The 22,907-nt window shown below is 38.1% G+C and overlaps 1 protein-coding gene across 1 annotated transcript in view; it reads right to left on the reverse strand.

Annotated features, from left to right (window-relative positions):
• The window catches only part of Ofcc1 (orofacial cleft 1 candidate 1), a gene marked incomplete at its 5' end in the record, with an annotated part of 292,441 nt that overhangs the window by 55,229 nt on the left and 214,305 nt on the right, over nucleotides 1-22,907 (reverse strand). The window contains one exon of the mRNA XM_036186980.1: nucleotides 11,518-11,677. Within this exon, the coding sequence (XP_036042873.1) occupies nucleotides 11,518-11,677 (160 nt within the window). The remainder of the gene's footprint in view (nucleotides 1-11,517; nucleotides 11,678-22,907) is intronic.

Below are 22,907 nucleotides of genomic sequence, written 5' to 3' on the forward strand. Positions count from 1 at the left end.
ATTCACATAAAATATTTAATAGCCATAATGATAATGATATAGAGTTGTGAAGAATGAACAATACAGGATAAATGTAGAATTCAGAATAGAAACGTAATTATTCAATAGAAATTATTTTGGCTAATATCATGTAAGAATATTCTTAAGCTGTTCTCAGTAAAATGTGTTCTTTACACAAAACTAATCCAGTGACTGATGGATCAACAACAGCCTTTTGGGAAACTAAAGGGTGTAGCCACAAGAAAATCCTGAAGGCATCCCATTGGCACTAGAGGGCTAGCATGATAACATGTGAAGCTACATCTATGATTCTAAATCACCCATGTATTATTTGGCCACCCTACCTGTTACGACCTTTATGTCTAACTGAGGTAGATTTCTGAATCCCATTCCCATAGTCCCAACAACCTATTTATGTGTCAACCAAAGGTCAGGGTTGTTTAAAAAAAAATAAAAGTTTATCTTTGTTTTTTTAATTATATATTTTGGAGTAGGGGTTTACATGAACATGTGAGTGGAGATGTCCTCAGGTTCCAGAAGAGGACACTGATGTCCCTGGATCTGAAGTCACAGGCAGTTGTGAGCTTTTCTACATGGGTTGGAAGAGCAGGGAGTGCTTTTAACTACCGAGCCATCCCCCAGCCCTTCTGAATCCTTACTATATAAATCTGTGTGGATTATCATATGGAATTACCATGTGAGGTAGCTACACCACTCATGGGTACATGCTGACAGGACTCTACTATTGGTGAAATTACTAAGGCCACTCCACGTAGTTAAAAGGGAGGTTTATTTTGTGGGCTAACTTACAAATGAAGGGGTAGGTTGCAGGGTCTGGCAAAGGTATCGCGTAGTCCGGTGGTGTTCTCTGGAGAACTCTGCTCGGACTACCTCCAGGGTCCAGGGTCCGAGAACCAAGCGCGAGACCTCTTCCTGATCCTTGTGTTCTGCTTCCTCCTCCCCCTGCCTTGTGGGCATGACCATTACCGAAGCCTCAATGGGGGTTGGAACTTCCAGGCCAATGCTGGGATGGCTATCCACTACACTCTACCTCCTACTGTAGAGGTATTTTTATCCTGATGTTGGTTAAAGCACTAGTGACAATAGGCAAGTTATGGGTTAAGATCAAGTGTCCACCAACAGAGGACTATATGAAGAAAATGTGCTACAAATAAACACATGCACAAACACACACAAGGAAGGATAAAATTGTCATTGAAAATGAATGCAACTGGAGATCAGATATTCAAGTTAACTATTCGGGAAAGACAAACATCACATTTATCTATTTATGGTCCTAGACATGGTATGTCTGCATACGTGTGTGTGTGTGTGTGTGTGTGTGTGTGTGTGTGTGTGTGTGTAACCATCTAACCATATACACATATTGGACATGGAAGTAGAAACTAGATTGTCTTGTGGACTGAATTTTAATTACAGGGGTTAAAGGAGAAAAAGTGTCAGAGATGAATATAGCCGAAGTACGAGGACACTTGTGCAAAACTATATTTATGAAACCATCCCTGCATACAATGAAGACACTCCGATAAAAAGTGTATGTGAAAAAGTCAGTCTTCTGTATTTTGCAGGCATTGCTCTTGTAGCTATTCTTTTCAATTCAGTCTGATGCTAGGTTTCCATTTCCACATTCTCCCTGACTCTAATCTCCCTGTTTTCATTTTGACTTTTTACTTCTCTTCACTCACTTCTAAGTCCCTACCAAGCTAATAAAATGCTCACTAGTCCATTCATCTGCTTTAGGTCTCCATGAGGGACACTCAATGACATATAAAACAACTCTGTTGTTGGAAGTTTTTCTATGTCCCGCCTGGCCCGCAGTCAGGAGAAATCTCTCATCCACAGTCCCACAGCCTTTTAGAAAATAATCACACAGAGGCTTAATATTATTTGTAACTGCTCAGCCATTAGCTTGGGTTTATTATTGACTAGCTCTTACACTTAATTCAACCCATAACTCTTATCTATGTTTAGCCACATGGCTTGGTACCTTTTCTCAATTCTGCCTTGTCATCTCGTTTCCTCTGTGTCTGACTGGTGACTCCTGACTCAGCCTTCCTCTTCCCAGACTTCTTCTTGTCTGTTTATCCCACCTATATTCCTGCTTGGCTACTGGCCAATCAGCATTTTATTTATCAACCAATCAGGGCAACACACATTGACAGCACACAGAACAACATTCCACAGCATCCACAGCACAACTCAGTGATTGTGTGATCTGGTGACCTGGGTAGTTAGAAACCATCATGGGTAACTGAGATGGTCCAATGGATAAACAATTCATGGTGGAACACTGAACAGAGAAAAATAAATTATTTGATTCTAGTGATGTAAAGAACAATAGGTAGATTAGTTAAACAATTTATAGAATTCAGTGCAAAGATAGCCCCGAGCCCTAGACACATGAGTTAGATATTTTAATAATGCTGTCAATGGCTTCTTTCATCTGTGAGAAAAATACAGTCCCCACAATTAGGTAAGTTTAAGTTCTCAGTATGGTATTTTACACCTTTCTATCTGTCTTAGGGTTTCTAATACTGTGAAGAGACACCATGACCATGGCAATTCTTATAAGGAAAACATTTCATTGGGATGACTTACTTACAGTTTCAGAGGTTCAGTCCATTATCATCATGGTGGGGAGCATGGCGACATGGTTATGGTAATATTGTGTTCCCCTGGAAACAGCCAGGAGTGGTGGTAACAAAAGCCTTTAATCCCAGGAAGTGATGGCAGAAAGCAGAAAGGTATGTAAGATGTGAGGATCAGGAACTAGCTGGTTAAGCTTTTAGGCTTTAGAGAAGCAGTTTAGCTGAGATTCATTCTGGATGAAGACTCTGAGACTTCCAGTCTGAGGAAAAAGGATCAGCTGAGGAATTGGCGAGGCGAGGAAGCTGTGGCTTGTTCTGCTTCTCTGATCTTCCAGCGTTGACCCTAGTACCTGACTCCAGGTTTGATCTTATTAAAAAAAACTTTCTAAGATTACTGCTACATTGGGTGCCCAATGTTCGTGGTACGAATTCATGAAAAAGCTGCTTGCCTGTGGCTTTGTGGGCCCCTGCTCAGGCCCGAGCTATACTATGCAAGTTGTGGTGGTGCATGCCCATAGGATTTGCAGAAGGAGGCAGAGGCAGGAGGATCCCGAGTTTGAGGCCAGCCTGGGAATGTTTGCTAAGAGAAACTTTGGCAGGGACCAAGCCACAAATGGTGGCGGTGACAACACAGAGGCAGTGGCTGCTGCTCCAAGTTGCAGGCTTCTTCTTCTCATCGTGTTGATGACTGCAGTGATGCTGCTACCTGGGACAAAGGGTTTACTGCTGCTGGTTCAGGGAAGAATTGCCAGGACCAGTGTGTTACAAGAAAACATCGGCAAAGGTCAGTTTGGAAAAGTTTGGCAAGACAAATGGTGGGGAGAAATTGCTGTGAAGATTTTCTCTTCTAGGGAAGAATGTTCATGGTTCTGAGAGACAGACATTTATCAGACTGTGATTGCTCCAAATCATAGAGGAGGGAAAAAAAAGTCTTCAGGAAACCATGACCAAGCCTATCAGCAACTTTGAAATCTTCAAAAGGATGATGGGAACCCACAAAGATGTTTCCACACGGACTATGATAAAGCCATTAAGCTGATTAACACCATGGAAAGATTGACTTTGGACTAGAAACTACTCAGGCCAATTTCAAGATGGCTAGCTGAGATGATCCAGCCTGACAGAATACTTGAGCAAGGACTTGAAACAAGCCCTGCCCTTTTACATTATGCAGAGACTGGACAAATGATTCAGGACTTGAAAACTAACCCAAAAATTTTCTTTTTGGGATTCTCTAAAGATGTCTTCACCCCCAGAAAGCAGGAAGTAATTTTAAGAAAATGATGCCCACATTCCCAAGAGGTAGGTTGGAGGGTTTTGTTGTTTAATGAGTTATGGATATTGTCATTGTTTATGATGGTTGGTTACAAGTTGTTAATTGTTAATGGTCAAGAAAAAAATCTGAACAAGAAGATTAGATTCAGAGTTTTTGTTTAAAAAAGAAAAAAAGAGAATACAGATTTGAGGTAGATCATTGAATCTATCTTTATCGAAATGATAGGATAAATGGGTAGATCATTGAATCTACTCTAAAAAGAAAAAGGGGAAGATATAAAAATGACAAAGGGTAGATTATTGAATCTACTATGAAAAGAAAAAGAGAGAATGTGGATATGATAAGATAAAAGGGGAGATTATTGAATCTACTTTTAAAAAGGAAGTACTTGTTTTAAATAGGAAAAGTAATGAAAAATTTTTTATCTGAGTTTATCAAATGATACTGGACTGGACATTGTTAATATATATAATGGAGTTTTTTGTCTGAATCTGTCAAATGTTAATGGAATAGACATTGTTAATGTAATTCTTGACTGTATATATTGTATATACTTATTGGATACAGTTTTTCTTGTATTAGTTACAAGCTTTTTTAAATTTTAGACAAAAAGGAGAAATATGGCCATATTGTGTTCCCCAAAATATGTGCACCCTAATAAATTTATCTGGGGTCAGAGAACAAAACAGCCACTAGATACAGAGGCCAGAAAATGGTGGCACACATGCCTTTAATTCTAACATTCTAGAGACAGAGATCTGCCTGGATCTCTGTGAGTTCAAGGCCACACTGGAAACAGCCAGGAGTGGTGGTAACAAAAGCCTTTAATCCCAGGAAGTGATGGCAGAAAGCAGAAAGGTATGTAAGATGTGAGGATCAGGAACTAGCTGTTTAAACTTTTAGGCTTTAGAGAAGCAGTTTAGCTGAGATTCATTCTGGATGAAGACTCTGAGACTTCCAGTCTGAGGAAAAAGGATCAGCTGAGGAATTGGCGAGGCGAGGAAGCTGTGGCTTGTTCTGCTTCTCTGATCTTCCAGCGTTGACCCTAGTACCTGGCTCCAGGTTTGCTTCTATTAATAAGAACTTTTAAGATTTGTGCTACACATGGTGCTGGCTGCATCTTGATCAGAAGGCAAACAGGAAGTTGACTGAAATGGTGGGTGGTATCCTGAGCATAGGAAACCTCAAAGTCCACCCACCCCCACAGTGGCAAACTTCCTCCAACAAGGCCAAACTCATTCCAACAAAGTCACACCTCCTAATCATGCCACTGACTATGAGATTATGAGGACCAATTACATTCAAACTACCACACTATCCACTTTTGCAGCTGGGGAGAAAAAGCTTCATGTCCAATTTTGCTATGCTGTTATAGTCCACCATTTTATATGTCCCCCCCCTTTTATACAGAAAAGCCTTAGTGTCCCCACTCTTGAGACTCCTTAGCAACTTGCCCACTTTGGCTGTCATCTTATTTTTAGCATTGCCAACCACAACATCATAAAGCAAAGCATCCTGCTCACCTTGACTTCAAACACTGCTAGAGATGAGCTCTGCTCTATGCAAGTGCCCTAAGTCTGCTTACACCTGTGCAGTTTACTTGTGGACAGTGACCATTGGCTTCTTTATACACTTCATTACTAAACAAGGACAAGTTTATTTCTTATCTCCTTTTATTAAAATATTACTAATTGTACATAACCTTGTTAGTAACTTTTTTTGAAGAATGAGTTGAAGGGCCAACCAATTGTGTTTACTGCTCCAGTGCAAAAAAGTAGTAGTTCAGCAACATCTACTGAATGAGTAGCTGAGGGAACTAGGTTTGTTGCTGGGTATGTGTGTTTCCCTGTGCACATTCATCTGCGCAGAAGGTGATTCCTTCTTAGAAGAACTTTCCTACTTCCACACAACCATCTTTGAACAATGGCAGAAACACGCAACAATCAAAAGTCATCTTCATCAAATGCCTGTGGTTGTGTGAGACAAACAGACACTGAGGAATGGACATTTTAGATAGAATGCTTTCCAGTTTTGCTCTTGAGTATATCTCTAAATTTTCACACTATTTTCCCATCATGTACAGCTGCCTCTCACCTTCCTTTCCACCTACTACCCTGCTTTTTTTTTTTAATGAGCTCCAGTAGCCTGTCTGTGTTAAAGTGGTAGTTTCTTTAAGAAAATAATTACAATGTAAATGAGTCTTCAACAAACAGTAAGGCACATTTGGAATTGAATGGTTAGGTATCAGAGCTTTGCTTCCTGATACATTTAAGATCACTGCGTAAGTTTAACCGTAGCTATTCAATCTACAGACCTAGAAATATCATTCTTTCTGATGCTAATGAAGGTCCTACGGCACAAATTTATTAAAGGTATACGTTTGCATGGGATAATAATTGGGTCGATAATATTAAATTCATAGGCTCATTATTTAATTGCAAGGGCAGATTATGAATACAGCTTCTAAAATGTATTTTAATGAAAAACACTACATCCTGACCTAATCATATCAACCTTATGCTATCTAATTAAGGATGCAAAAAAGTCATTAGAGTTGCAAAATATTAGTTCCAGCTCCATCAGGCTGCAAGCTGCCCCTTCATGAATATATATACTTTTTATTCCATGATAAATAGTTAATGAGGTAAAAATGACAAAATTTGCATGTAGGCAAATTAGTTTAATAGAATGATGTCTTTTCTGACTACTGAAAGTGACCTTTCCTTATCAAAAAAAGATGGCTAAAATACTTTGAAGTTATCATCTTGGCTGTCACTGCACAAATGAAAAACTATATAAATGAAAGTGCAAAAATTATAAAATTCAACAATGTTAAGTTCTCATCCTAGTGTCAATGTGCTCCGTGCTTTTGCACTTATCAATTTAATAAAAGGAAATTAAGCACATTATAAAGTGTCCATTTCTGGTGCAATTTTTCCAGCACATAAAAAGGAGACTTGTATTCTTAATAGCACTATGACAAAACTGCAGATCAAATTCAAGAGCACAAGAACTCTAGGCAACAGTGAGATAGCTGTGTAGGTAAGGGCACTTGCCACCAAGCCTGCAGCCCTGAATTTGATCCCCTCAGGGATCACATGGTGGACTGAGAGAATCAACTCCTATAAATTGCAAGTTATGCTCTGACCTCACATGCAAGCTGTAGCACTTGTATGTATGTACACACTAAATAAATAAACAAACAAATAAATGAATGTCAAAAAGAATCCTAGTTTATGCATTTGAAATATTTTTATATTAAAATACCTCTTCAATTCTTACTTTGGTATTTTAGATAATAGACAATTGTTCTCAATTAAACTGGCTTTATATCTTGAGATTAGCATGTCAATTGTTCAACATGGCAGGCTTGTTTTCTTGCTAAAATAGACTAAACAAGCAAACATAAGACAATGTAAAAGGAGTAACATGAGAAATGAAGTATAAGGTGTCACAACGTAAGTATCCAGGGACCAAGAGACATAACACACAGGTCAAAGATAAGTCTATAAATTTATTGACTTATTTAGTTTTGTCATTTTCAATTATGTGTATGTGTATGCTTCTGTGTGTATGTGATATGAATGCAGGAGCTGGAGTTACAAGAAGTTGTGAACCACCTGATATGAGTGCGGGGAATCACACTTGGACTCTCAGGGAGAACATTATGCCCCACTGTCCATCTTCGCTGGCCTACTTTTCTTAATTTTTAAAAACCACACATTTTATTCACATATATGAATGCACACTGTGTGCATGTACATACACGGACAACTTGTAGGTGTTGATTCTCTGCTCTCACCATGTGGATACCAGCAATCAAACTCAGATTTGGCAGCCAGTGCCTTAATTCACTGAGCCATCTTTTCATAGTGTCTGTGTATTCTTAATCAACATAATATTCTCAACATGGAATAACAACAGGTATTCTATGGGATTTCAAATGATTTATGAAATATATTCATTCTTATCTCTGATGGAGGTTAAGTCAATGTGTGTTGTAATGAGAATAATAGATATTTATGTAGATATATGGCCCAACTGCATCTAAGTCAAAACCTACTCTGTCATCATTTTGCTTAAATTGTTTACTTTAATTACATTTAATCTACTTGGTTTTCTTTCTCTGCTTCATTTGAATGTGAACACAAAAAATTACTGACACTCAAAGTTTAAAGTCTCTTCTTAAATTTAACTTTTCTCCAACATGGATCAGCTAAGAAATTTTATAAGGGACAATATAAATATTAATAATTCTTCAGCCTCCTTTAATATTCCTTCTAGCATTGAATCATCAATCCTATCTTCCCCTTTGCTAAACAGAGCCAATAAATATTCCAATAATTATGTTTTCCCCTGTCCTTCTTTTTTTTAACTTACTGCTGTTCTTTTTGGAGCATCCTGGTATTCAACTTTGGATAGCTTCCAAGTATCTAAACTTCCATGTTGTGAAACTTAATAATGAAATAAAATGCTCTTTATACATACCCTAGGCACTGTGAAATTATCTCAGAGAGGAAGTGCTCTTGCATAATTAATTTCAACTGTGTTGGACCTTTACACATGTTGTTGTAAGTCAATGAGAACCCAGGATGAATACACAGTAGAATTCAATTTGTTTTGCTTCAGTTCAAGGACAGTGAGCTGGGAAAAGTCAGTTCCACTGTTAGCTTAACTATAAAGCATAAGTAAAGACATACACAAGCGAAGTAAAACCACCTGCAGTTTCTTAAGCTAATGTTAAAATATCTATTAAGTAGGCAGCAGGATAAGATTCACTATATATGCCCATTCCATAGGCAAATTAAGTATGTTCACCTACCCAACTATGGTGATTTGAATGAAAAATGCACTCCATAGAACGATGCACTTGAACACTTGGTCCCCAGTTAGGGGTGCTGATTGGGGTAGTTATGGAACCTATAGGAAGTGGAGGCCTGCTGGAAGAAGTGAATCAGTGGGCATGGGCTTTGAGGGTTTATAGACTTTCCTACTTCCAGTTCACTCTCAGCTTGATAGCACCTTGTGCACTATCACAGACATTTAGCCTTCTGGAATCATAAGCCAAAAATAAACACTAAAACTGCTTTAGGTTATGGTATTTATCACAGAAAAAAAAAGTAACTAACATGCCAATGGTTCCTGCATATATCAAAATTTATCTGGTAAATATGTAGCAAAGGACACAAATGATATAAAGGTGGAGAAATCACTCTACTTCTAAGTGGAGAGTTTAGTTTCAAAGTAAGAGGGAACCATGAGCATCCTCAGGTTGTCAGACACAGTGAACAGTCAGGCAGGACAGGAACTCATGACCAAAAAGAAATAGTTCGGTCTGGATTAAATCTGCAGAGAAGCCGGGTGGTGGTGGTGCACACCTTTAATCCCAGCACTCGGGAGGCAGAGTCAGGTGGATCTCTGTGAGTTCGAGGCCAGCCTGGGCTACCAAGTGAGTTCCAGGAAAGGCACAGAGAAACCCTATCTCAAAAAACAAAAAAAAACAAAAACAAAAACAAAAAAAGAAGAAGAAGAAGAAGAAGAAGGAGAAGGAGAAGGAGAAGGAGAAGGAGAAGAAGGAGAAGAAGGAGAAGAAGGAGAAGAAGGAGAAGAAGGAGAAGAAGGAGAAGAAGGAGAAGAAGGAGAAGAAGAAGAAATCTGCAGAGAAGACACTTGGATTAAGAATCGTGAAAGCGGAGCTGGTCCCACCCCTTGTTCATCACTGCAAAGGGTGAACTAGCTGGGGCAATGTAGGAGATATCACCCTGGTAGTGAGAACAAGGGAGAGCTGGCGGGCTGACCAACCCTACAACTACCCAGGCCCACAACCAGGGTTATGAGATGGCCCACCCTAACATCCACCCCATCTATGATCTGTTGGAGCATGTGAAGGGGCCAGTCCTGCAGATCCAAAAACCGAAGGATCTCTACAACACAGGGCTACAACAGGATATCCAAGAGGAGCTCTAGTGAGGGTCCAGCATCGACAGTGTAACAAACAAGAGGCCTTGAACCAGAACAATGACTCTTTGCATTGAACACTGGCACATAAAAATACATGGATAAAAGGGTTTACTTTGGGACTCACAATGTTGCACAACAGCTTCCATGAGTAGAGTTTTCCTTTTCTTTTCTATTTTTTCTTTTTTTCTCTTAAATTTTATTTTATTTAATTTGTGAGGTGGGGGAGGTTGCAAGGGCAGTGGGTGGATACACACTGACTAGAAATGAATGGGATGGAGATGCATGATGTGAAAGACACAAAGAATAAATAAAAAGAAAATTTAAATAAAAAAAAAGATTTGGAGCAAGACTCTCATCCTATCATGCACAAAAAGCTAGAGAATCCCCCTTAAACAGGAGTATATGTGACCTTGAACATGTATGAAAGGTTTATAAAAGTATTCATATTTTTATGAATTACTCATTGATTAACAGATGTTCGCTGATTGGGAGAGATGAAAATGCAGGAGATGTGACTCAAAAAAGTAGGTGAGAAGCAGTCAATGGGACGAAAGGCAGGGTTACATTTGCATGTTAGAAAAGTCATGGGAAGCAGAGCAGAGAAGGGAATCCCAGTGTGAAAATGGGGCCACAGCAGGGTGAGACTACAAATAGCCAGCACCGCTCTCCTGGTCCTGCAGCTCTGTCACAGTGGGCACTGAAGTCCTGCATCTGTGTTGCAAAGGAAAATAGGTTCACAAAGGAAATCTCAGCAAGTTCAATAGGATTGGATCAGATCCAAGTCAACAAAATGAAAGCAGGTTTGAAAAACTCTGCACTTCGGTCCTTTGCAATTCAGAATAGATGACAATTTTACATACAAAAACCACAGAAGTATAATTCTTTTGGGGTCCTGACACAGGTGGAATGCATGTTAAATTAAACATGTCTGAGATAGAGTTGGGTTGACCCACAGGAGTTAGTTGATCTTTGGGCTATCCATTGGGAAATATCAAAATAAGCTACTGGGCTATATATTTGGGTACTCAAAGGGGAGGTGTGGCCAAATGTGTATATTTGAGAGCCCTTAAGATGGCAGGCAATACTTTGAAAGGAGCTGATTGATCAAAGGGCTATGTAGAGTAAGAAACAAGAAAAACAGGTACACCAACTGTAATAGCATGGCAATAGAAGAGACCAAGGAAGCAAATATCCAGTGCTATCTCAAGAAAGAACCTAAGAAAAGACTCTAGGGACTTACTAACAAAGGTATCAAAGGACTACTGGAGAACAGATTATTTCCTTCCTCCAGCCTACTCAAAGTTCCATTGAACCAATCCCTCATGAACAAATTCCCTACCCTCACCTTCCTTTGTGCTCTGCACAGCTTTTGTGTAGATTTGCCGTATTCACACCCACACACACATTACACACACACACATTACACACAGACACACACACACACACACACACACACACACACACACACTACATATATCTGCGTGTGTGTGTGTGTGTGTGTGTGTGTGTGTGTGTGTGTGTGTCTGTAAAAAGAATAACTTCTAAACTAAGAACCACCTCGCTTTGACAAATAAACAGATGTGGTGTCAAACAAGATAGTGAGCCACTTCCAGAGCAACAGGAGAAAAGGTGGAGCTCACTGAGGTGAACACAGAGAAGTTTCCAACTCACCTTCCTTCTCTCACCATTGATCCCTCTCCACCGCTCGGACCTTTTTACGATGTCACTCAACTCCTGATTGGAAATTTCCAAATCATACGGTATGAAGAACTTGGCTTCATCACTGTGGATTCTCTGAAATGCATCTAGTATCCAAGAGTCATTGTGTAACCTAAAGAAAGAGGACTTCTTGTCTGGGTTCACATTTCCAAATAAATTTTTTTGAGCAAGTAATATTTTTCTTATCATCATCTGTTTATTCATCTCACTTGTCCCATTATTTTTTTCAGAAATTGTTTGATGGTTACATTTCTGGAAATTATTTAAAAATCTTTTCAGCTACATATTCTAATAAAAAAAATGCAATGTAGGTATTTTTGCTACTACTTCCTATAAACCTACTGACTAGTTTGTGATGCAGAAAATTAAATATTTGGCCATTGACTGTGATTGACCATTCAAATTAGGTAAATTAGGAATTTCCCTAAAGAAAATTAAATGTGGATTCACTCTTCCTCCATACATTAATTTTAGAATACCCCTTCCACTCCATTTTGCCCCTACCTTCCTCATGCCCCATAAATTCCATGACACTGGTAGGTAACATCTACAGGATTATTTTGGACATTAACTAAGTCAGTGTTCAAGAACATCTTCCATTAAATATTACCAATGATAGAGAAAAGTAAACATGTACACTAGCCCTAATCCATTATGTTTTGTCAAAACCCAGAGTAAAACTGAAACTCTGAAAGAATGGCCTGTTTATTCTTTGCCTTTGGGTGGTTTTGGCTCTGCTTACATATCCAGAACTAGTTTCAGTAGAGGTGTGTTGGTAACCGCTTGGCTAGACCAAGCTCCCTCATGGTTAGTGTCAATATGCTAACCCAGGAGAAGTCTGAAAATTAACTGTGTATAGACTGGACTGTCAAGCTAGTTATTTGACCAGCTGTCCTCTGCATTTGAACCACTTGTAAATTTCTGAGAGGGCACCCATTTGCTATAAAAATGAGCTTCTGACTGTAGGCTACACAATGGGAACATCTACAACCCCCATGCTTAAGTCTCAGAGAACACTATGAAAGGTGGGGACATAAAAATTGTAAGAGTCGGGGTTGGGAATTTAGCTCAGTGGTAGAGTGCTTGCCCAGCGAAAGGCCTTGGGTTCGATCTTCAGCTCAAAAAAAAAAAAAATTGTAGGAGTCAGAGAACCAGGGCATTTGCTACAAAATAGTGTTTTCTTCATGTGTCAGGGAAGCTAAACCCGTTATATCTCATCAGTATGGTTGCCTAAACAAGGTTATTACAATGACAACAACATTTGATACACCTATGTGGGTAGGGGATATCTCACAAGGCTCTACTCCTAAATGAAGAGCTACAGGCCATTAAGGGCTACTGAGAGAGGGGGAATTGTTCTCCTTCAGGGATAAGCCCCTTATAGTTTATCCAACCCCAAGAGATCAGCCCTAAACACATGTAAATATGAGCAACACTATATATATATATATATGTGTGTAATGCATACATATGTGTGTAATAATAATTGTAATGAAGAGGCTATGAACTTGAGTGGGTGCTCAGAAGGAATTGGAAGGGGAAAAAGGAAGTGAAATGATGTAAATACAATACTCATGTATGAAATTCTCAAGGAAAATACACTTAGCCATAATACAGAAGTGCCTTTTGAACATTCCAGTTGCAGAATTGTTATTCCTTGTTCTCCCTTTCTGTTCTTGATCCAGCTGGGATCTCCTGCTCCCCTAAGCTCTCTTTCCCTTGAACCTTGCCCTTCATTACTCCCACTCATGTCCAGGTTAGTCATATAGATCTCATCCATTTCTGTCATTGGGCGATCCCTGTGTCTTTCCTAGGGTCCCATTTTCTAGGTAGCCTTCCTGGAGTTGTGTGTAGCAGTCTAGTCATCTTTGTTTTACATCTAGTATCCTCCTATGAGTGATTACATACCATGTTTGTCTTTCTGAGTCTGGGTTACCTCACTCAGGATGATTTTTTTCTAGATCCATCCATTTGCCTGCAAACCTCATGATGTCATTGTTTTTCTCTGCCGAGTAGTACTCCATTGTGTATATGAAGCATTTTACTTCAGTTGTCAGACAAATAAATAAATAAATAAATACATAAATAAATGTCAAAAACATTCTAGCTTATACATTTTTAATAGTTCTACATTAAAATACCTCTTCAATTCTTAATTTGGTATTTTAGATTATATATAATTTTTCTCAATTAAACTCATATTGTATATGAGATTAGCATGTCAGTTATTCAACATAGCAGGCTTGTTTCCTTGCTGAAATAGACTAAACAAGCAAAAATAAGAAAAATAGAATTTAAAAGAAAAACTAAGTCCAAAGTTTCTTCTATTCTCTCATGCTGACTCATGTTATAGCACATATTTCCAGGTTGTGGTGCACATGTCTTTAATTCCAGCATTCAGGAGGTAGAAGTAGTTAGATCTTTGAGTTCAAGGGCAACCTGGTTTACAAAACAAGTACAAGGGCAGCCAGGCTACATAGTGAGACCTTGTCTCACACAAACACATAACAGTTTCATTTAACTGCCTCCAATTTGATTCTTTCTAACATACTAGCATTGGGTTGTTTTTTTTTTTTTTAAACCTGAATTTCTGAATAAAATCTATGAGCCTGTTTCCTTTTTCAATGACCTCTAATTCATCACAGGGCAGGTTATATAGCCTGTGAGATTGTATATCTACATCCTCTGTGAATAAAACCCAAGATTTTACATATGCAGCAGAGATGCTCCATCCCAGAGTTGCAGCCCTAGCCAGCCTGACTCCATCTTGGAATGCTTCCACTGTTGTGTTATGCTCTGATTTGAGATTCTGGCCCAGCCATCTGAATGATTTGCTGGTTGGCTTATTAATCAAGAACTTTTCTTTACCATTCTCTTCTGCTTGTTCAATGCAAGGTACATTTATCTGTTTCCATGGTGATTTAACGCCGTTACATTCCTGTCAACTCAGTATTGCAAACAGTTTCTATATGAAGATTTTTAAGTGCAGGATTATCAACAATGCAATTAACTTTGAATTAATTAGAAATCACAGTCCTGTTTCTGCTGGCTTCTGTTCCTTTTGCCCAGAAAATGTCTGTCTTCTTTTTATTTCTCTTTTATTCCATGTGAAAGAATAATTATGTAAACATCAAAGCTTGGATCTGTAGAACAGTTAACAAATGTTTTGACAGAGAACAAAATGGCATATTGGAATATGGAAAGCTGTGCAAAGATTAATTGCATTTTAGTCGTATTTAATTTTTTTCTTGCCATTTTGGGTGGCATTTTCCAATGTAAAGCTCTATGATGTGTTGTTAATGAGTCAATTTACAAACCTTTATTAGTTTTCAGCATATTTTACAGCTCTACAAAGCCAGTTTATGGAAACAAGGAAAAGACACTTTGTGATTGCATATGTAAATAAAAATAAATAGAAAGCTCATGATTATATAATTTTTGGTGATATAATATTTGTGCAATATAGCACATATCCAAATATGATTTTTTTATATAAGGACATTTTGTCCTCTGATACGTGTCTTTGAGTCTCCATTTTTAGGTTCTCCCCCAAAAAGCTGATGATACTAGCAGTAAGCTAGGTGAATTTCAAAAGGAAACAAACAAACAAACCATGCAAAATCGTTCTAATTTTATTTTTAAAATGTGTATTGGTGACATTAACAAGATAAGAGAAAACCTATTCTGTATGCTCCATTTTAGATGTATGTGTGTGACAATCAAGTTGAATGATATCAAATGTAAGATACTGGCTCCCATTGGGCAAGAAATGGAAAGATCAAAAGCAGCCATGGAAGCCCTGACTAGTAAACCTAAGGGAGGGATATATAATTTTTGAAGTGTTTTTGAAGATTTGAGGTTTTTTAAGAGGGATTTCATATTTTCTGATATTAAAAAATATTGCAGCACTATGTGATGATCATTGCCAACATGCATTTCCTTTAACAATCTGACTTTTCAATATGCCTGAATTTTTTTTGTATCTTAAGTTATTTCTTCAAAATGTAATTAAAAAGTGAACTCCAGTCCACCTGTCTGCAATGCCTTAGGCATTATTGTTTGAAGAAATAGGTCACGTACTCTGCCACAGGTGCTGATGATGGCCAATGAAACCAAGTAATTTGCCAAGTCCTCTGACCTATGCCCTACATATGCAGCAATTCAAGCTTGCTGAGTGGCAGAAGCAACTGTATTTGTTCACATTGGAATGTGGGTCATTTCCAGAAACCTAATATGTGACATTTTTTTCAAAGCTTAAAAGGACAAGTGTGAACAGCTACTGGACTACTTTAAGGGATATGAGAGAAAATGAAGTCTGTGATTTTAAACTGCTTGAGATATAAGTGTATATCTATATCTTACTCCAAAAAGGGCTGTCATTTTACATACAAAGTAGTCGCTGTATGTATGGTGTGTATGCTTCCTGGGGCCATTACTTTAGAACAATGCAGTGAGGGCTCTAAACAGACAGCATACAGTCAGTTGGCTGAAATCCATTCTTATTCTTACTACATGGGGAAATGCATGTCCTCTTTAGTAGGACTGTCAAATACCTTAAATGAGGAGCAGGACAGCCAAAACTTGATATGTATGAAGATGGGTTCACCTGGGCTCCTAAGAACCAATGAGTACTCACAACTATGCTTAATAGTAAAGGAAATTCATCTGGGTCTGATTTGGAATCATAAACAGAAGAAAGCAAAAATACTCAGAAAGAATGAAGAAGTAAAATGGGAAACAGAATTTCAGAAAAAGAAACAAATCCAGCAAATAAAAAGGTACCCACAATGGAAAGAATTCAAAATGCTCCCCTCCCAAGTGCATTTCCAGAGAAAGAGCAATCTCAGGTGTCTAGACATTGGACCAATATTTTCAACATCTGTATGATTTCACACTGTCAGAGAACAATTCACTCTTCATATTTTCATTCAGTTAACATGTATGGCTTATATGTCCCATTCCAGGAGTTATGATGGATAAATGCACAGTCATCATGGATGGGGCAAGGTCAGGATTCCAGGTTTGGGAAGGTACAGGGCCGGAAAGCCCAGGAATCCCTACCACAGCCTGATATATAGGCAAGGCAAAGACTGACTGAGGGAGTTTGTACTGTAAGATGAAGAGGAAAAACATTCCAGGGTATGCATACTCCACATTTGCTCCATCTGCTCATCTACTGGTAGACATTTGGGTTCCTTATAACTCTTTGACTTATTGTGCATAATGTAGCACAGAATACGAGCATGTATTTCTTAGCTATCCAGCTTTAATTCTCTGGGATCCATATGCAGAAATAGGATCATAGATCATATAGAAATTTGTTTCAATTATTTGAGGATCCTCCACCCACACTTTTATATAAGAACAGCATTGATTTGTGTTCTTACCAATAGTGCACCAATAGTTCTAGCTTCTTCACACCTTTTCCAACCCTTTTTATGCTTTTGATAGTAACAGTCCTTTAATGTATGATGTCATTACTCATGGGGTTTTGAACTTCATTTTCCTATTAATTAGTGATGCTGAGCACCAGCTCCTCTTTATTGGCCAATTTCCTGTATTTTTTGACAAAGTTCTCTTCAAGTCTTTTAATGATTTGAATAATGTTATTTATCTTTTCATTGTGTCATTACAAATATTTCTTATGTAAGTAACCAGGATAGTATGTAAAAACTTTATTATTTTTTTCCTGTTCCGTGTCTTTCTCTCTATTGTTTGCTATGATAAATACAAGTTTGTAAGTTTTATGGAGTACAGTTTTGCTTTCTTTAGATTTTATCACCTGTGCTTCAGTTGTCATATTGGGAGCTCACTACCAAGAACAATGTCCTGCAGTGTGAGAGCTCAACATGCCATCTCTATAAGCCAACTCAAAGGAAATGTGATTTTTAAAAAATCTATACTTGGGAACTCTGAGAATACTATGATGTGAATGTATTGGTTAGACCTAGGGTTCTGTTCTTTCTAAGGGCTAGTATGGAAGGATCAGCTCTGTTAGTGTTAGCCCACACTGACAGAAACTCCTCTGAGGACACTGACACATCCCATTGTGTAGGTAGACCTGATTTAAGATCTGTTCCAGGGCAAGTCATCCTGTCAAAGCAACCAGAACAGTAGCATTACTTTCTTTAATTAAACCCACTTTTTGAAATTTAGTCACCAGGAAAGACAGTGCTGATGAGAGAGCTGGTGTTATGGCCAATGACAATAACAGGGAAGAGTGCTGATGCTCAAGTGTTGGACCCACACCATGCAGCACAGTTCCCTAGCAAGTGTGACCAACATCAGCATCACCAGGAAGTCATCTACAGTGCTTAGCATGCAAGCATGGCTCATATTAACCCACTTAACAGATCATTAGTGGGAAAACATCGCTTGGGCAGGGAGGCAGAGCAGAGGGCTCAGATAGTTGAATTGAGACTTAGAAACTCCAAGTTAGAGAGCTGTCAAGGGGAGAGTTAGTGAATGTTCTGCCTCTGTCGTTATTCATCATTTGCCTTGGTTGTTTGCTTTTTCTATATGTAATAACTAAATAACTGTTGCATTGCCCCTACTGTAAACATATGGTGCTGTATTTTTTAAAAAGTAGATAAGGCCAAAAAGTCAAACTGAAAATCTATTCTTATGACTTTGTTAAGGTGACTTAACATACAAGAGAGCTGTGATGTGCACCCAACACTTCCTCATATGCTGGGTGGAGGACCAAGAGCTTTAAAAATGAGACATCACCACTGGAACATGCAGTTTGACAGTTATAATTCATGTGAAAGGAAAAATGGATCTTCATCCTATAAGAAAATGTGTTCATTTATTTATGAATTTTTAAATTCAACAGATTTTTGTATTCCAGACACTTCCGTTTCAGCACAGGGGACAGAAGACTCAAAAGCATTGCCCTTTCTCCTCAGTACACAGATCTCATTTTATCTGTCACATTTCACTTTGACTTGTTAAGGGACATTAAAGTGCACGGCACAATCAATTTAAAACATTGTTTTTTATGCACAAGTCACTGTCCTCGGTTTTTAGCATGAAATGAAGACACTGCTGTTTAGCTCTTCTGTCATTTAGTGATAAGGTTGCTGAAATTTTCAGGAAGAGTTTTTTTTTTGTTTTGTTTTTTGTTTTGTTTTGTTTTGTTTTTTTCCCATTCCAGCACATGCCTTGCCATGTTTTTTTTTATTTGTTTTTTGTTTTTGTTTTGTTGTTGTGGGTTTTTTGTTTGTTTGTTTGTTGTGTGTGTGTGTGTGTGTGTGTGTGTGTGTGTGTGTGTGTGTGTGTATGTGTGTGTTAATTTTACACATCAGCCATGGGTTCCCCTGTCCTCCCCCTCCGGCCCCCACCTTCCCCTCCATTCCCATCTCCTCCAGGGCCAAGACTCCCCTGGGGATTCAATTCAACCTGGTGGATTCAGTCCAGGCAGGTCCAGTCCCCTCCTCCCAGGCTGAGCAAAGTGTCAGGAAGAGTTTTTAAGAAGAGAAAAAGGAATCCAGAAACAGAAGTAGGGTGTGACACTGCTCCTGTCAGATGCTGTCAGGAGCAAAAGGCTCTACTGTGGGAGCACTTAGGGAAGTTTCTATGCTTATGACCCCGAACCAGCTCAAGCCAGAGAGCAGACTCTGTCAGTCTCCCCAGTCTTCACTCTGACACACACCAGCCAAACTCACATGCCCTGTGTACTCTCTGCTCGTCATGAAAGGACCAACACTAGCCAATTGTTTGACTTCCTTCTCTCCTGAGACAGTGGAAACAGGCTAATTTACCAGAATTCTATTTGCCAAGAGACAGATTTACTAATTAGCCATTTAATCTTAACTTTTGAACTTCTTTTTTTCACTAATTTTTAGACTTTAGCTATTTCAGTGATGACATTGATGAAAATTTTATTTTCTTGATATTTTCTCCTTTGTGTTTTTTGGTTTTTCGAGACAGGGTTTCTTGGTTTAGTTTTGGTGCTTGTCCTGAATTCTTGCTCTGTAGACCAGGTTGGCCTCGACCTCATAGAGATCAGCCTAGCTCTGCCTCCTGCGTGATGGAATTAAAGGTGTGCACCACTGCTGCCCGACCAGGCTGGCTTTGAACTTGCAGCCTAGGCTCACTCAAACTTGTGGTGAGGCCCCTCCTTCAACTTCCCAAATTCTGAGGTTACAAAAGTGCATATACCATGGCACCAGCTTTTTAAATGCCTTAATTAAAGAAAAAAGTCACACGGAGGGATATTTAGTTTGTATTTTTCCTGTTTCTTATAGCTATCCATGAGGATGGGAGAAGACTATCTGCTGAAGACAAGACCGAAAGGCAGCCAGCACCAGGATGGGCGTGTTTCCCATACCAGAAGGCTAAGCAGTCTAACCAGCAGAGACAGAAAGCAGCAAAGTGTTTGTTCCCACAGCAATGAGCAGTTTTGATGACATTCAGATTACTTAGAGAAGTAGTTCTCCACCTTCCTGATGCTGTAACCCTTTCATATAGTTCCTCATGCTGTAGTGACCCCCAACCATCAAACTATTTCATTGTTACCTCATAACTGTAGTACTACTGTTATGAATCATAATGTAAATATCTGATATGCAAGATATGAGGTATGCAACCCCCAAAGGGGTTGTGACCCACAGGTTGAGAACTGCTGACTTGGATGAACAATATAGAATCCAAATATCAGAGATATGCTTATCACTGTGCAAGCATGTTTTACTGTGCATAGTCTTGGTAAATCAGGATAGAGAATGGTAATGAGTCAGGCAATATTTTTAGGGTTATGTTACCTACTGAAACTTTTTAATTGTTTTCATAAAAATGATAGATAATACTTTGCTTTAATATAAAAAAAAACACTGTAAAAAAGATTGATCTATAAGAGAGAGAAAAAATCTTTGATTATCATACATATGCCTCAGATGGTGAATAGGCTCATGATATTTTCATCAAAACTGGCCCTTAAATTACTTTATTCTAAATTAATTTTCCTAAGCAGCAGCTTAAACTTATAAGGTTCTTTGGACCTGTTAAATTAATGATGAAGAAGACATAAGCTCACCCCCAAATTAATTAATTTGATTACTAGTGTTTTAAATTTGTGTACTGCTTCCAGGAATCTAAATGCTTAAATGAATCTAACTTACATTTAAGTTGTGAGAGCTCATTCTCTGTATAAGATTAACAAACATGTAAGTGGCCTGCAGATCTTTGGTATTATTCATATAAAGGTTTTACAATTAAACTATGCAAACGATGTCTGCTGAGACTTCACTTGTTTGCTGCAAGGCTAAACACTATGAGATAGAGACTGACTCTGAAAGTTTAATAAAAAGATAAATTTTATAAAAGAGGCTGCAGGAAGGGGAAGTTCATTCTGTAGCACACTGAAAACACAAAAGTATGGATTTAAATTACTTTATAAATCCAACAAGATAGAAAGGCAAAATAACTAATATTTTAATATTGCATAAAATTAACAGGCCAGGAAAATACAAAGATAAAAAGGCATTCTGTTTAGCCACACATAATGAAGTGTGCATGGTTTACCATTAGGAATTTTTAAAAAAATTGAACTGCATAGGAGAGAAGAAAATAGTTGTAAAATTTTATATGAAGAAATTATTTTTAATTTTTGAGTTATTTGAGTAAGTCATAAAATTTGTGATAAAATCCTTTACTGGTGGTAAACTTTAAAATATCTTACTATTTCATTCATTTTAGACAGGGTCTTGCTTTTTCTACCAGGCTGGCCTGATACTGTGTAGCTGAAGCTGTCTTTGAACTAACAGCAATAACTCTTGCCTCAGTTTCTTCAGTACTAGACTTGCAGGCATGCATCATCACTCTCTGCTATATATTTTTATTTTAAAAGTCAAATACAAATTATAAGGCAACTTAGAAATAGAGAAATCATCTGCTGAAACAATAACAAAAGGGTTATCACTGATACTATATGTGGGACTCATAACTGGGTGAGCAAAAGGATTTGAATCACATATAGAAGAAAGGCAAAATAAGACTTTTAAAGGGAAATTCACAAAAAGATACGAAAGACATGAATGAGTAATAAACATATCAAGATTGTTTAGTAACTAAAGAAATGCATATTTAGAAAGACAATAGGGTTCTATTAAGGTTGTGAGCATATGCAATGATTGGCCTCCCCTACATCTCTTCATCTGCTACAGAATCACACACCCATAAAAATTCCCTAGATGACAATTCCTCCATAGTTATAAAATGTCTTCAGTACATTCCAATCCCTCAACTAGTGTGTGTGTGTGTGTGTGTGTGTGTGTGTGTGTGTGTGTGTTTCTAGGATCCTGTTCAAAGACTAATTAAAATGTGGGTTAAGCCCTGTGCTTTCAGAAGCCCATCAGGATTATAAGATGCAGAAAAATGTGAAGCAATCTATTGTTCAACAATAAAATATATTTACATACTTCTTATACAGAATGCTGTGTAAAATGGTATAGGCATTAAATGTTGGAGAACTGTGTAAAGAATGTAAAAATGTTTGTTACACATTAAGGTGAAAACCAACACCTGAACTGTCCTTATGGTGCACAATTACATGCTTATAAAATGCAACAGACAGGACATAAAAGATGGAAGTAAATATTCCAAGGTTTAACCGTGCTTTCTTCATCTAAATGATCAAATTATTGGGGTCTTTTAATTTACTTTTTTATTCTTTTTGTTTCTATTTTTGCCTATATAGCATTTATTTTTTCAATAATAAGGAAAATGACACATTTTTAATTAAAAATATCAAGCCCAAATAATTATACTTATTCTTAAGGGTCTTGCACAGAATCGAAATTTTTGTTGAGTCAACTCTTTCATTGTAATCACAGGGAGTGGGAATTCTTTTGCACTGAAACACTTCCAGTCAGACTCCTGGAGCAATGAGAGCCAGTCACCCAATCTCAGCAGGGTCCAGTCCCTATCCTGAAGAGCTTCCAATGGACACAGCTAAATCAAATTGTCTGTCAACATCCAGTGTCATTGACTCGGTCTCCTTTGTGTTCATACAATTACACCTGTTATCAGTATTGTGTTGTTAGCCCTGCACCAAAATGCCAGGAGGACAAGATCATTGCCTGTGTATATTGACTAGACAACAACCCTATCAGTCACCATGCACACATACATCTTCATTGGCACTTTTCACTAAGATAAGTTATGATGTCTGCATCCCTTTACTAAATCTATGTCAGAAACAAAACAAAACATAACAACAAAAAAAAACAACAACAACAAAACTCTCCAATTTACTCATCACATGTATCTGGGCAGTGCTTCCTTCAGAGAACTGGTCTACCCAGCACTATGCCATTGCAGAGAAAGATATTTTGAAATGT

Source organism: Onychomys torridus, chromosome 5 (assembly GCF_903995425.1).
Source record: "Onychomys torridus chromosome 5, mOncTor1.1, whole genome shotgun sequence".
Lineage (NCBI taxonomy): Eukaryota > Metazoa > Chordata > Mammalia > Rodentia > Cricetidae > Onychomys > Onychomys torridus.